Source organism: Drosophila ficusphila, unplaced genomic scaffold (genome assembly GCF_018152265.1).
Source record: "Drosophila ficusphila isolate 14025-0441.05 unplaced genomic scaffold, ASM1815226v1 contig_106, whole genome shotgun sequence".
NCBI lineage: Eukaryota > Metazoa > Arthropoda > Insecta > Diptera > Drosophilidae > Drosophila > Drosophila ficusphila.
This window is the reverse complement of record NW_025063993.1, coordinates 474,258-489,274: the sequence shown is the minus strand read 5'-3', so window position 1 is coordinate 489,274 and position 15,017 is coordinate 474,258. Positions and strand designations below refer to the sequence as shown.

Here is a 15,017-nt window from a genome sequence, read left to right as displayed (position 1 = left end):
TCTTTCCATTTCAGTGCTTCACAATATCTGCATTTTTTTATCCATTCTCCCAATGATATCCAATCGGTGATTAACATAGTCGATCAAAGGGTCATACTCAAAAGAGGCACCATTAAACGCCTCCCGTTCTCATTGATAACGTACGTGTTCTTTTTGCCTGCCGCTCAGCATTTAAAAGACGTCGTCTTTGTGAATCTTCGTCAGACTCTGCCGCAAACAATTGCGCATGACGTTCGGCATCTAAAAATCGACGTGTCTGAGTCTGTTCCACTGTCTCAGCAGCTCTTTAAGATGCTTGGCGTTCAGCATCCAGGGTCTGACGGGTCCGAGTTTGCGCATAGGTCTCAGAAGCTCTTTGAGTCGCATGACGCTGAGAATCTAACATCTGATGCGTCCGAGTCTGCTCTTCAGATTCTTGGCCCCTAGCAACTTTTGCAGCTCGAGCTTTGCTAGAAATACTGCTTAGATTGGATTTACGTTTGCGTGGCATATCGAAAACAATAACGGGAGTTTTAAAAACTACAACGTAAGAAAATTTTTTTATAAAAACTTTGATAAAGCAAACCTATTTACTTAAAACGTAATGCCTACTGCCTACCCCGTAAGAACGATTGAAAAAGAATTTTTCAAAAATAATTTTTCTTCTATTTTTTATGATTTTTTGAAGGTGACAATGTCGGAAAAAATTTGTATGGAAAAGAGAAAAATATGGCTAAAATGCGTATTTCTAGTCATTTTCAAAAAATCATTAAAAATAGAAGAAAAATTATTTTTGAAAAATTCTTTCTGCAGTTCCTATTATTTTTGATTAAAGAAACTTTTTGCATCCAAAAATTTTAGTTTTGAAGCTAGGGAAAAAGTTTTTTTTTTACTTTTTTTTTTAAATTGTCCCTTTCAATAAATATCGAATGATTTGAGAAAAATATTGTATCATTCAAACGGCATTTGAATTACTTTTCCATTGATACCAAAAGTTAAAAGAAGCAAGTTCTAGTTTCGAGTATATTTCACTTTTATTTTGACAAAATACTTACGGCCACCACTGTATAAAAGGGTTTGAGGAATTTACAGTTCATAGAAATGTCCACGCAAACGGTTACAATCCTGCAAGAAAGGTCACTTCGGAATTGAGGTCCGTTTCAATGCGTTCTTCGTGACACGACATGCGCAGGATTTGTATTTGTTTGTTTCAGACTAGCAATACAAGACGCAATCGAAGTCTATGGTTCCCTTGACACATTCAAAAGGCTCAGCCAATAAATGTGCTAATAGTCCTAATCTTGGAATTTTTAGGGCCTTCAAGAGGTATAATCTTGACTCTAATCATTGTGTTCTGGACGATCGACAACTGAAAAGTAAACCATTAAGTTATTCCATAGGAATTGCAAAAAGATTTACGATTTTGTAACAACTGGTGTTAAGCCAAGTGGATAAAAAATTTTATACACTGCTCTTTATCGCAGTTAAACTCTCTTTCGAGACACTTGTCACTTGAATCGTTCGAACACCATTTGCGAATTGGAAAGTGTCCTCACGAAAATAGATTCTTTCTCTTTATTAGAATTGTCACCAGAGATTAAATCATCGACATAGAAACCTTTACGAACAAACTTTGCTCCAATTGGAAATGATTCCTCTTCATCATAAGAGCGCCGATGCATCGCTCTCACCCAAGAAGGCAGTTGGCTAAGTCATCGTGTTTGGTTTGTAAACACTCAACTCAACCGTAGAGTTCTCTCGCGAAATGAAACTTTGCAAAAAGTCATTCGGGTACGAAATACATAAGTAGCGGTACATTTCGCTGATGTCCACAAAAGGGCAACTTAAAGAAATCTAAAGCGAAGCAATACGTTAAAGATTTTGTGCTGTATTGTCGGCCCTGCGAGAAGCAAGTCGTTCTGAGGGCTTCCAGAAGCCGTTTAAGCAGATTATTGAAAAACGACACGAAGTTTTGTGCTCGTGCTTCATGCTTATGTACGCAATGATGAGGCAAAAAGAATTGCGGTACTCCTGTAGAAAGGCTGAACACGGAAGCTTCAGGCAAAGGTTTTAATTTAATTTAGCTTCCAACCACAAGATACGAATAAAATTTTGACCATTCTAGGAATTGAAATGTTGTTCGCAATAAAACTGGCTATGCTGAACTAAACTCTTCAATTTACCAAAATCGCTAAACTACTTGACATCCCTGCAGCAACGATCTAACCAAGATTTGTGTTCTGAGGTTATTCTTTGATTTCGAGAAGCAAATCATTGCTGCATCAGTTGCAGCAATATAAGGCATCTCATTGCAGACATTGTCGCATGAAGCATCACTCACTGTTGCACATGACTCCGAAACCTTTAGCATCATCCAAATCATTTTCGTCTCCATCTGCAAGGCTCCAAAATATGTTGATTTTTTGTAGAAAACTGATTTTTATTAGTCTTGTGTTTTGATTTACGGGAATTCGATTTATCGAGATTTCTATTTAACGGGGCTCAAAAATGAAAAAATCGAATAAACGGGGTTTTTACATTTCTCATCATGTTTACATATGTATTTAGCTTTATTAAAATTAAACAAACATAAGTATGTACATTCATTTGTACGTTTTCATATTAAAGGAAAATTAAACGATAACATAATATTATAATAACAAAAAATTAAACAATTCAGCAGAATTATATTATAAAGAACAGAAATTCGATCTTTAAAATAATTGGTAATTTTTGATTGCTTGGTGTTTTTTTTTTTTTATTTTTTCCATTGCGTTTTCTAAACCTTTTTCCATTATCAATCGCTAAAATAATGAATTGTTTTTGCGCGATTGATAACGTCTTATGCGTACGTTTTTGTGACATTTTAACAGAACGTTGTAACTCTCCGAAAAAAATCAGCAAACTAAACAAAAACAGCGAGAGAAACACAAAATTCATAATGCATAGGCGACATAAAGGCGGAATAGCGGTCTGCAAAATCTAACGGTGCTTTAACTGAAAAAATTTCGCATCGCATTACGATTTATTAGAGGTTACGAAACAAAATTACGATTTATAAGAGGTTCAATATTCTTTGCTTTGCGTAAAATACTACGAATTAACGAGGGGACCAAAATGTATGGAATTTTTACGAATTAACGAGTTTTTTTCAAGGGGACAGAATTTTTTACGAATTATCGGGATTCGACTGTATATAGGAAAATATTCTAAGAATCTATGACCTACGCAGAGGCCGCGTTTGCTATCAAAGCGAAAGAGTTATCTTTGACCCCCTCACAGTAACCTTTTGGTGTATACAAATCTTACAGGGATAAGTATATTTTTAGACTAAAAATAGCCCGTACTTAAAAACTATGAGTGTCAGCAGCACCTAACTCTCAACCATTACCTTCCACTTCAAAAGCTTTAGTATCGCGCTTCCATTCTCCATCGCAATCTAATCAACATTTGACAAACCTTCTACCCAGAATCTTAAATATAATATTATGCCGACGGAGTACGTGTTGCTCCCAACTGCCATAATCTACGTGAAAAATAGAGTTGGTGCTCTTATGCCTTGCAGAGCCATTTTAGATTTAGTTTCCCAATTGAATTTTACAATTTCGCGCCTAGCTAGTCAGCATCCATTTCTGGGATCGGAAAATGATCCTTGAAGTCTGATAGGTCAGTCGATATTCTTTCGCAATCAAGGGATACAAGCTATCATGCCTCATTTGCAGCAGTTGTGACTTCAAGTATCACCAGCTATCAGCCTTATTTCGACATAAATGCAACAGGATGGAGGTTTCCACAGGAAATTTTGCTCGCTGATCCTCACTTTAACAAATCGCAACGTATCGACTTGTTTATTGGAGCGGGTCTATTTATCGAAATAATTGCCATAGGGAAAGCAAATGCATTTGAATAGCACATTGCCAAAACTTTAGAACACCAAGCTTAGTTGGAACGTTTCTGCAAGGACGTCAAGATTTTCAGGATCCTATTGCTTGTTTTACTTTTACTTCCATAGGAAAGCGAGTTTCGGAAATTGAGGACTACAGTTTGGCAAAGCCATCTGAAGGAGGACAAAATTCAATCTCTGAAATGGCCTCTTGGACATCGCCAGAGTAGCTAAGGTCCGTACAGCTACGGGTATCATCCAGAGATTTGTCGCCAAACAAGCCGTTATGTTAATCGATTCCCATAAAGTTGGAACCGTACCTCTTCCAACAGGGGGAGTATATTTGGAGCAGTCCGCCAGCACATAATCTGGTGCGCATAGCTGTACCGCTGCACTTATCTTATGTTATGTTATCTTTGTTAACTCATTTTATCCATTCAGCCAAGCTGCTCTTAAAAACTACTTCATAAAGTAGCCGCGCTTTTGGCTAGAGCCCAGTTAAACACTCATCTTGCTTGTTAACAACATACAATGTCGCATATTCCAAAACATAAAACGAACAAAGTTGCAACTCGAAATAAAATCATTATTATTATCAAACTATCAAAAGGAATTAAATTGTCACATGTGGCATAATAGTTGTTTTCCCCACTAACACTATTCAAGATGGCGACCGATTTAACAGCTGTCAAGTAATTTATTCTCAGTTTTCTTTGACAATTCATCTTAAATGAATTGAACAACGCTTGCGGAATAACGCTATGTGCGGAATACGTATTGCCCACTACGTCCATTTTGTCGTCGACCAAATCGTCCCTCAGAGCTGTTAACGGAACGTTTTCGCACCACTATTAATAATAACCATAATAATTGGCCATCACAACCCTTGACGGGTCACAGCCTGATGCACGATTCGCTTTCACGCATCCCTGTCCTGAGCGCGCCTTCGCCAGTTGGCAGCACCGGATGAAGACAGGACTTCCATCACCTGGTCTTGCCAACGCATTCGGGGTCGTCCTCTCCTCCGTTTCCCGACAATTACCGCATCAAACAGCTTACGGGCCGAAGCGTCTTCTTCCATACGGGCGATGTGACCCAGCCAGCGGAGTCTGTGAATTTTAACTCGACTGACTACACCAACATCCCCGTACAGCTCATACAGCTCGTGGTTCCATCTAATGCGATAAGCTTCGCCAACGCAAATCGGACCAAAGATTTTGCGGAGAATCTTTCTCTCGAACACTCCAAGAGCAGCTGCATCGGATTGCACCACTGTCCAGCACCATACAAGAGTACTGGAAGAATGAGCGTCTTGTAGAGTGTTATTTTTGCCTGTCGAGAGAGAGCTCTACTGTTGAAATGCCTACTGAGTCCAAAGTAACACCTGTTGGCAAGTGTGACTCTCCGCTTAATCTCTAGGCTGACATCATTTGTGCTAGTTATTGCAGTGCCAAGGTAGATGAATTCATTGACGGACTCAAAGCTATAGCTGTCTGCAGTCAGCTGAGAATCAAGACACCGCGATTCTCTGCTTGAGCACACCATAAACTTTGTCTTGTCCATGTTCACTGCTAGTCCTACTTTAGCCGACTCTTTTTCAATAGCCCCAAAGGCTGCTGTAATATCATGCTTGGTTCGGCTAATGATATCAATATCATCAGCTTAACCAAGGAGTTGGACACATCTGTTTGTCAGAATCGTGCCTGTCCGATGCACACCAGCCTTCCTTACAAAACTCTCCATTAGAATATTGAAGAGTGGCATCACCCTTCTTCAGGACAGGACAGATCATGCTGAGGTTCCAATCTTCGGGCATGCTCTTCGTACGCCATATCTTGCTGATTAGTTGGTGCACATATCACCAGCTGCCTTAAACAATTTAGCCGGCATCTGCTGCTCTCTATGCTTTCACTCGCTTTTCCTGTACTCTTTTCTTGCGTCTGAAAAGGCGTTTCTCATCTCTTCTCCTTAACCTGTAGACCTCAACAACAACCCGTGTAGCCCCAGCTTGCAGTGTTCTTCGGTAGGCAGCGTCTGGGATATGAGCGCCCACTGATCGCTGATGTCTTCAGGTGTTGGAGTTGTTCGTCTCAATAGGCCAGAGACTTGAGTGGAGAATGCATCCCTTGCCTGTTGTGATTGCAGCTTCCCGATGTCCAGCCTTCTCAGCAGTCCTCGACGTGCAAGCTTCGCAACACATAACCGTGTGCGAATCTTAGCTGCAACAAGATAATGGTCGGAGTCGATGTTGGGACCCCGACAGGATCGCATGTCGAGTACGCTAGATGCATGCCTTGCATCGATCACAACATGATCGATCTGATTTCTGGTCAGTTCATCGGGAGAGAGCCACGACGCCTTATGTATGTCCAAATGACGGAACCCAGTACTACGAACTACCATATTATGCGCTGCAGCAAAGCCTATTAATCTGAGACCATTGATCGAGGTGGTCTCATGTAGACTAAATCACCCGACGGTGGCACCAAAGTTGTCTTCTCGCCCTACCTTGGCATTAAAGTCCCCAAGGAGGATTTTAATGTCATGAGAAGGGCAGCGGCCGTAAGCTCGTTCGAGCTCCGCATAGAAAGCATCCTTGGTGACATCGTCTTTTCTTCGGTTGGAGCGTGCACGCATATCAGGCTGATGTTGAAGAATTTGGCAGCAATTCGGATCGTTGCAAGTCTCTCGTTTGGCAGAAAGTGAGAGACTCGGCGCCGCAGTCTGGTGCTAACAACGAAGCCACAGCCAAATTCATGCCTTTCTGGATGGCAGCTGTAGTAAATGTCGCAGTCCTTATTATTAATGCAACCTTGCCCTATCCATCGCATTTCCTGAATAGCAGCGATATCAGCCCTACATTTTTTGAGGGTATCTGCTAGTTGTTGAGCAGCACCTGGTCTGTACAATGTTCGTACATTCCACGTGCATACTCTGAAATCATTGTTCTTTTTTCGTTTACCATGGTCGTCAACGTTAAATCAGTCCCGTTCCGAGGCTTCTTCTGCTTCTTTCATTGAATTTTTTTTTCCACGGGTGGATTTCAAGTCCTACGCCACAACCTAGTTTGAAGAGCTAGGACTCTCGTCGCGCGCTTTAGTTTCCCACTCAACGGATGTTGAATGGCAATCCAGGGAGAACGACGTGGAGGAAGTGCGTCGGCTTGAGGAGAGCAGTGATAAGGATCATGCTGGCATTCACCAAGTTTAATGCAATCAGACACTTTGCCTTACATGCTCTCCCCCATCCCCCATTCGCACCACTATTACTTTTATTAAATAACTCGCATCCCCAGTGACGCCGTACGGTGCGTAAAGAAGAAGCTATTGCTGCTGTAGAGCCTAGTATTGAATGAGTATATCCGCCATCGAGCACAGGTATTGGATCCGTGTCTATCCACTTCACGGAAGATTTTGCAGAAGGATCTTGGCTTGCGTGCTTACAAAATCCAACTCGTGCAAGAATTGAAGTCAAACTATGATCAAGGAAGACAAAGATTCGTGAAATGGGCCCAAAACGAGATGGCCGTTGTTCCCGGTTTTCATAAGTAAATTTTGTTTAGCGATGAAGCGCACTTCTGGTTGAATGGCTACGTCGACAAACAAAACTGGCGCGTTTGGAGTGAAGCTAATCCTCAAGTGTGTGTCAAAACACCGTTACATTCAGAAAAACTGATTGATTGATTTGGATCGCTTAATCGGCTGGTGGTTTCATTGTTCCGTACTTCTTCGAAAACGATGATGGCCAGAACTTTACAGTCAATGGTGATCAGTATAGGGTCATGATTACTACTTTTTTCCTCCCTGAATTAAACAATCATGATATCTAGGAGCTGTAGTTCCAACAAGACGGCGCAACATGTCACAGGTCGTGCCACAATCGATTTCACGTCTAATTTCATGTTATGGACCTGTGAATTGGCCTCGAAGATCTTGTGACTTAACACCGCTCGACTTTTTTCTGTGGGGCTATCTAATTTTCAGTGGTCTATGCGGATAAGCCTTAAACGCTTGAACCTTTGGAAGAAAACACTCGCCAAGTTATTGCCGATATACGGCCACAAATATTGGAAAAATACATCGAAAATTGGACGTGGCGGTCATATGCCAGAAATAAAATGTAATGCCACAATATTACCATTTGTTACATCGAACATGTAAACGCACAATTGAATATACATATAAACGAACTTGGTTCGGATAATCGAATGGGTACGATGTAATTTTATTGTCTTCCTTAAATTCGTTTATTTTAAATGGATTTCTGTTTTGCGATAAATCGAATTCCTTATCGATTCTTTTAAGGTCGGTAGACTAATCTATAATTTATGAGATTCTTGCTGTCGGATCATTCAGCCGCAGCAGATATTTAGGTTCTCTTAATGCTATCTCTTAGCTTATCTGCATAATTACCATCGCTCTCTCTCTCTCTCTTTATATTTCTATTCGCTCTCTCTCGTTGCTTGTTGGTTTATACTTTAGGTCAGCAATCGGCTGATCCGCGTCTTAGTTCAATTGTAATACTTCTTTTCGATCTCGCGGAACATTATAACTCCTTTTCGTCGAAATAAAATCGTTGCCCTCGCAGAAATCGAACTCAAAATTTTTCGTCATTTTTAAATTTAAACAGCTAATAAAAAAGCTTATTAGCTAAACGGCAGCTGGAAAATACCGCAAAACAAACAATTATGTATGTGTTAGTTATGTATGTATAGTCGACTCTCGTTAATTCGAAACCCGAGGGAAATATTACAAATTATCGAGTGTTTAAAATATTAAATGGTTCGAGAATGTGAGAGAAAATAAATAAAAATAAATACATTCGTATACGAACGTATTTGTCGCAAATAAAATTTCGCCATCGGTTAGTGAACCTGAGACAGCAACATTTTCTTCCATTAGAACAAAATCAGAAAAACTCACATCGATGATGTCAACTAATGGTTATATTGTTGGTTCTTCATCATTTATAAGTATTGGAAGATTTTCTTTATTTTGTTTTTAGGAACCGGATTTTTTGAAGCAATTAAGAATCGTTTGGAGTGTTACAGCTCACCATGCTTTGTCGCTTAGTAAAATAGCTATCATAACCCTGATATTTGCAGTTAGCTGTTTGTCGAAAGATTCTAGAACGATCTTAACCATTTCTTTGCGATAGAACGTCTTAAAATTATGGATAATCCCTTGGTCCAATGGTTGCTATTTGTAAGTTGTATTTGGCGGAAAGAAGTAGAGTTCCACGTTAGACAACGTAGGAGGACTGTTGTGGACAGTGCAGTTGTTTAAAAATAGTACAATTTTCCGCTTTAGTCGTTTCATGTCCCCATTAACTGTTAAAAACCAATTGTTAAAAAGTTCTGTCGTCATTCAAACCTTTCTGTTAGCACGATAATTAGTTGGAAACGATTTCACTTGTGAGGTAACGCTCACAAGGGCCTCCTTCCCCCCCAATGTATGTAATGTAAATATTAGTTAGGTATAGTTTATAAGGTAGAATATTAAGATTTAGGTTAAGGAGCTAGAAATACCGTCCATGGGCACTAGGATAAGTTAGTTTAAGGCCCATGACGGGCATTCTTTTCTTAGTTAGACCTACGGGAGAGAGCCCGTACATACGTTGCCCGCCGGGCGCACTCGCCACACCGCCCTGGCAACATCGCCGCCAACACCTGCCACATCCCCGGCCACACCAGCAACCCCATCGGCATCATTGCCGACATCATCGCCAGCAACACCCATCGACAACATTACCGACATCATCGCCAGCAACACGCATCGGCAACACTGCCGACATCATCGCCAGCAACACGCATCGGCAACATTGCCAACATCATCGCCAGCAACACGCTTCGGCAACATTGCCGACATCATCACCAGCAACACGCATCGGCAACATTGTCAACACCATCATCGCCAGCAACACGCATCGGCAACATTGCCGACACCATCATCGCCAGCAACCCGCATCGGCAACATTGCCGACACATCTCTCCAAGCTTTACGCTCTCGGCGCAGCCGACAACCGGCAGAGCCAACGGCCGAACGAGGAGAGGAGCACGATCGCGTAGAGAGACGCGGGTGCAGGGAAGCTGCAGAGAAAGCAGGACAACGACAACTGCACGGAGGCAGCGTAAGGGATCGGCTGCTCATATCCTTCTTTCCCCGTAGTTCAGAGCACCAGCAACCGGATGACGGGGCTGGCTAACCGACTCCCGGGTGACGGTATCGGCCGCTCACTACCTCCCATTTCCCCGTAGTTTAGAGCACCAGCAACCGGATGACGGGGCTGGCTAACCGACTCCCGGGTGACGGGATCGGCCGCTCACTACCTCCCTTCCCTCGTGGTTTGGAGCACCGGCAACCGGCTGACGGGGCCGGCTAACCGATTCCCGGGTGACGGGATCGGCCGCTCTCATCCTCCTCCTAGCTTGAGCACCGGCACCCGGCTGACGGGGCCGAACAACCGATTCCCGGGTGACGGGATCGGCCGCTCGCATTCCTCCCTGTAGTTTGGGCACCGGCACCCGGTTGACGGGGCCGGACGACCGACTCCCGGCTGACGGGATCGGCCGCCCTTAGCGTGTCCAGGTCTGCCGGCCGCCCCGGTTGACGGGCCGGCGGCACGACCGCGGCATACACCATTCCCCAGCCACCTCACCGGCCACACGCTGAGTACCCACGGTTGACTGGCCTGAGCGGGAGCCAGTATCCGGATGACGGATCGGTTCTCCGGCGGCCAGTGGCCAGGCGTATTCCTGCGATGATCCGGATTTTCCCCTCCAGACACACACCTAAGTAAAAGCCCGCCTCTTTTTCCTGCCTGTCTCCGTAAATAAATAAATATTGTAACGAACTGTTTTTGTTACTTTTATGCTCGCTACTTAATTGTGCGGCTAGCTCAGTATTGTTTGTTTGTTCGTCCCACCAAATTTATTTGTTGTGATTGCCCCACCCGTGAATGAGAAGACAACTGTTGATTTCTCGACTTTAAACTTGTTTATTGACTTCCCAAAACTGACAAGTTAGTATACTCTGCTGCTCGCCTCGATATGCTGCTCTCGATGCTCTCGGTTACGTTTCCCTCGATGTCGCCTCCTGGGTTGAAACCCTCTCCTGTGCTCCCGCTCGAACGCTGCCGTCGATGTCGGGTACCTCACGCAATGGAGTCGGACTATCTGGGCTCCACCCTAGTCCCTACTACTCCGTGCTGGGGCTGTTCAATCCCTGGGTCTCGGGGTTTCGCTGCTCCAGGACTCTGGCAGACACAGCAGGGTTCTCGGCGTGCACGCCTTTAACACCCGTGCCGTTCAACTGCGCGTCCTTCGCGGCTCGTCGCACCAGAACACAACTCTCGCCACGAGACGGACCAAGCGTACGCCGGATCACGGTCTGGTAGACTCTACAGTATGCGCCTGGTTCTTGACTCTGCCCCACCGAGGACACGTTTAATCGATTAAGGACTCGTATGTGTAGACTTGGTCAGGACCCGCCGGGCAATACGCCAGGCTCAATGTCACTAACCAGGGGTCGTCACAGGCGCCTAGATCGATTCGTGTGCTGCCCACAGGACCTCAGCTACCTGTGTCTCAATTCGGAGACTTGCAACTTCAAGTCCCGAACGTCTCGACGTAGCGATCTTGCTCCCTGTAGACTGCTTGCTTGGGATCCTTGCGTCCTTCGTCCGCGCCGTTGATCCTTTCTCCTCTTGTCCTTCTCGTCCTTGTTTGGCTCCTTGAGGATATCCTTGCTGATATCCTGGCTTGTATCCTTGCTTTATCCTTGCTCGTATCCTTGATTGTTCTCTCGCCGTTTGTGTGTACTCGTGGTTTGCTTTTCCTTGACTCCTCCCGGCTGAACTGCGGGCCCCGCTTATATAGGGCCCCCTGGTCCCGTTAATCCTCGGCGTCTCCTTTTCATCTGGGTCCAAGGTCCAGCGGCGATCCCGTTACTTCTTCGGTTGGATCGCGTGACCGGGTCCAAGGTCCACCGCAATCCCGTTGCTTCTCTGGCTGGATGGCGTGACCGGGTCCAAGGTCCACCGCGGCCCCGATATCCTTTTATCCAGCCATTCTTATTTGTGGGGAGTTATCCAACTCCTCACATTCCCCCTTACTTCGGGAAGGAAAACGAAAACTCGTATCTCGGCTCCGGCTGTTTCCTTCCATTTCCTTCGTCGCCTACACATCCCTCGCAGATCCAGATGTTCAGAATTCCTCCCGAGATAGTTCCCCCCGTAGACTTCCCTTCGTAGACGTTCTCCCGGCAGACGTTCCCCATGTAGACACTTCCCTCGTAGACGTAGACGTTTCCCTCGTAGATGCAGCCGTTTCCCCCCGTAGATGCAGACGTTTCCCCCCGTAGACGTAGACGTTTCCCCCCGTAGACGTAGACATTTCTCTCATAGACGTTTCCCTCGTAGCCGTAGACGTTTCCCTCGCAGACGTTCCCCTCGTAGACGTTTCTCTGGTAGACGTTATCCCCGCAGACGCTTCCCTCGTAGACGTTTCTCTGGTAGACGCTTCTCTGGTAGACGTTTTCCCCGTAGACATTTCCCTCGTAGCCGTTTCTCTGGTAGACGTTTTCTCGACTCACTTCGAATTTGGATCTGCATGCCTGCACGATGATAATTTGAATTCGCGCGCCCCCCTGCCAATTCATATTCGCGCGCCTCCCCGATGCTTCCTCTGGTCACACTGCCAGCTGGCCAATCCGTTCCCACCTGCACCTATCATACGCCGGGTTGCCACTCGATCATGGCGCTTAGTGCAGTGAGCCCCATCACCTATCGGCCATCAGCCTATCGATAGTTCTGCCTGCCGATCTTACTATATCGAAACCTTCCCACCCCGAGGTCGCCGGAATGGAAAAATTCCCAAGGTACGTTTACTCTTTCGCTTTTCTCTTTTTCATGGTTTTCTTGCATTTTCCCCTACAGCTCTCCATGCCCTTGACTTGCCCTTTAATCTGGACCTCGGGTGGGAAAGGTTAATGCCCCCCCAAACCGCAAGTACATGCCAACATTTGGCCGCCCACGCTAATTACTCTCTTCTTCTTGCAGATCACAACAACGACCCCCCCCTTATATTTTTTTTTAAATTTTTTTTAAAGTCTTAAATGTGATGCTGAGTGTTTTGTTTTCTGTGCAAGTGCGATTTTTTTAGCGATCGACCGACTCCCCCCTTTTATTATATATTTTTTTCCTTTGGGTTATGCTGGCCCCTCCATCTTTGTTTACCTTTTGCTCTCGACCCCCTTCCCCCTCTTTTCGACCATTTTTCTTTTCATTATGCTCCAACCCCTTTTTATTATCAGATTTTGTTCTATATTTTTTTTTTTTTGATCTCGAGCTTGTAAAATTCTTTTCTTCATTTTTTTTTTCTTCCTTTTTTTTTCATTAAAATTCCAGCCTTTTCTTTTTTTTATTCCTTTTTTTTTATTGGATTTCTTTTTTTTTTTTTTTTGCTCCGCTACTGGGTATATACCCTTATGCCTCCCGGCCCCACTCGGACCCGGAACTTCTCCGCCCCCCGCTGCACCATCACGCAGCGCCGACCACCGCGTCTCCGTGCGGCTTCGACGGCTCCGCATGCCTCGATTTCCGCGGGCCACTGCGTCCTTGGCACCTCCAGCCATCTCCGCTCGTCCGGCACCGACACCTGCCGTCGCCATTCCGGTGGTCCAGCCCTGGCCACGGGCAAGGACGCTTGGCGTTTGAAGCCGGGCCTCGATTTCACGGCGGCCACCTCGGGCCACAACCAAGGCCCCCTTTCCCACGGTTCGGGCTCCTCCTCGGGCTCCTCTTCCACCTCCTCCGGCGCTGCCTCGGCCTCCTCTGGGGATTCCTCCATCCTCGGCGTCGCTCCCGTGGGCCACCTCCACTCCACGGTGTGTTGGCACCACCGCACCCCCTCCTCCACGTATTCCTTAAGGGAGTGTGAGACCCTCGCCTCTGGAATATCGGCCCGCCACTCGGGCCGCAACGGTCCCACACTCGCGGGTGCCTCCTCCGGTGCCTGCTGCTCCATTGGCGACGGCGGCCTACCAGCCGCCGGCCGATCCTCTGCCGCCTCTTCTTTCCCTGGATGCGGCGTTGGTGGTCGCGCTGGCACCCACCGAGGGGGTGAGGGCGTGGCATCCCAGCTGGGTTCGACATCCCAAAGCCCTCCTGGCGTCGGCGGCCGCTCCGGCATCCACTCAGGCGACTCTGGTTTGGACTCTGGCGTCCGCTCCCCTTCCTCTATCTCCTCCACCCAGTGCCTGGGAGTTGGGGGCACGACCATGCCTGGCGTTGGCAGCGGCACCTCCCTTATCATCTCGGGGCTCTCCCACAATGCCCGCTCCTCTTGCTCCGCCTTCTCCAGTCTCGCCTCCCAGCTGGCGCGAGCCTCACGATCCTTTTCTTCGTCCGCTATTTTCTGCTTCAACTCTTTATAGCGGGCCGTGACCTGTCGAAGCTCTTCCAGATGCCGCTCCCACCTCCTTCGGCCAGCTCCTGCTTGATGAGGGATCGGCGTCCCCTCGTTCCAGAGGGTCCGACACAGCCCTAAAGCCATGTCGGCCCTCGTCGTGGCGTTGGCCCTCGCAGGCCCAGACGGTCCATCTGGAACCTCCACTATCCCAACCGGGATCGAGTTGTCGCTCCTGCCTGCTGCTCTTCCCAGACGCCACCTCCTGGCCTCCTCCCGTGGGTCGTCAATCATCTCGACCTCGCTGTCTGACGATACGGTCGGCTCGGGCTCAGGCGGCGTTGGATCCTTCAGAACTTGGCGGGAGGTTCGGGTAGGCCGGGTGCCTGGCTGGCTGCCCACTCCCGACCATCCTTGCCCCCTTCCAAGTCCTTCGGGATCCTTTGCGGCCTCCATCCTCCGGCGTGCCTCTGCGCGAGTTACGATTGTGCTCATCTTTGTTGAATTTTTGAATGTCTGCTCCCGGCCGCCCGTCCCGCTTTTATACACGGGTCCTTCGCCATCTCCTTTTCGACGGTACCGTTATTTCCCTCGAAGTCGCTCTCTTTCGGCACTCTGATTTAAGAGTGCCGTCCTCTCTTTCCTCGGGAAGAAACCGTAAGCTTTCCTTTTTCGTTTCTACGGTTCTAACAGCAGTACCATTGTGTTCCTGGCTCGTGCTTGCCGTCCTTTTTCTTTGTATGACTCTGT

General features: G+C 46.3%; 1 protein-coding gene across 1 annotated transcript; it reads right to left on the bottom strand.

Moving 5' to 3' along the window:
* Positions 1-13,328: 13,328 nt before the first annotated feature.
* On the bottom strand, positions 13,329-14,762 carry LOC122319721 (MAP7 domain-containing protein 1-like). The gene has a single exon (XM_043207325.1). The coding sequence runs from the start codon at positions 14,760-14,762 to the stop codon at positions 13,329-13,331; it is 1,434 nt and encodes a 477-aa protein (XP_043063260.1).
* Between the last annotated feature and the right edge of the window lie 255 nt (positions 14,763-15,017).

Excerpts from the sequence above, each read along its gene's own strand:
- LOC122319721 (XM_043207325.1), bottom strand. The coding sequence starts at position 14,762 with ATGAGCACAATCGTAACTCGCGCAGAGGCACGCCGGAGGATGGAGGCC.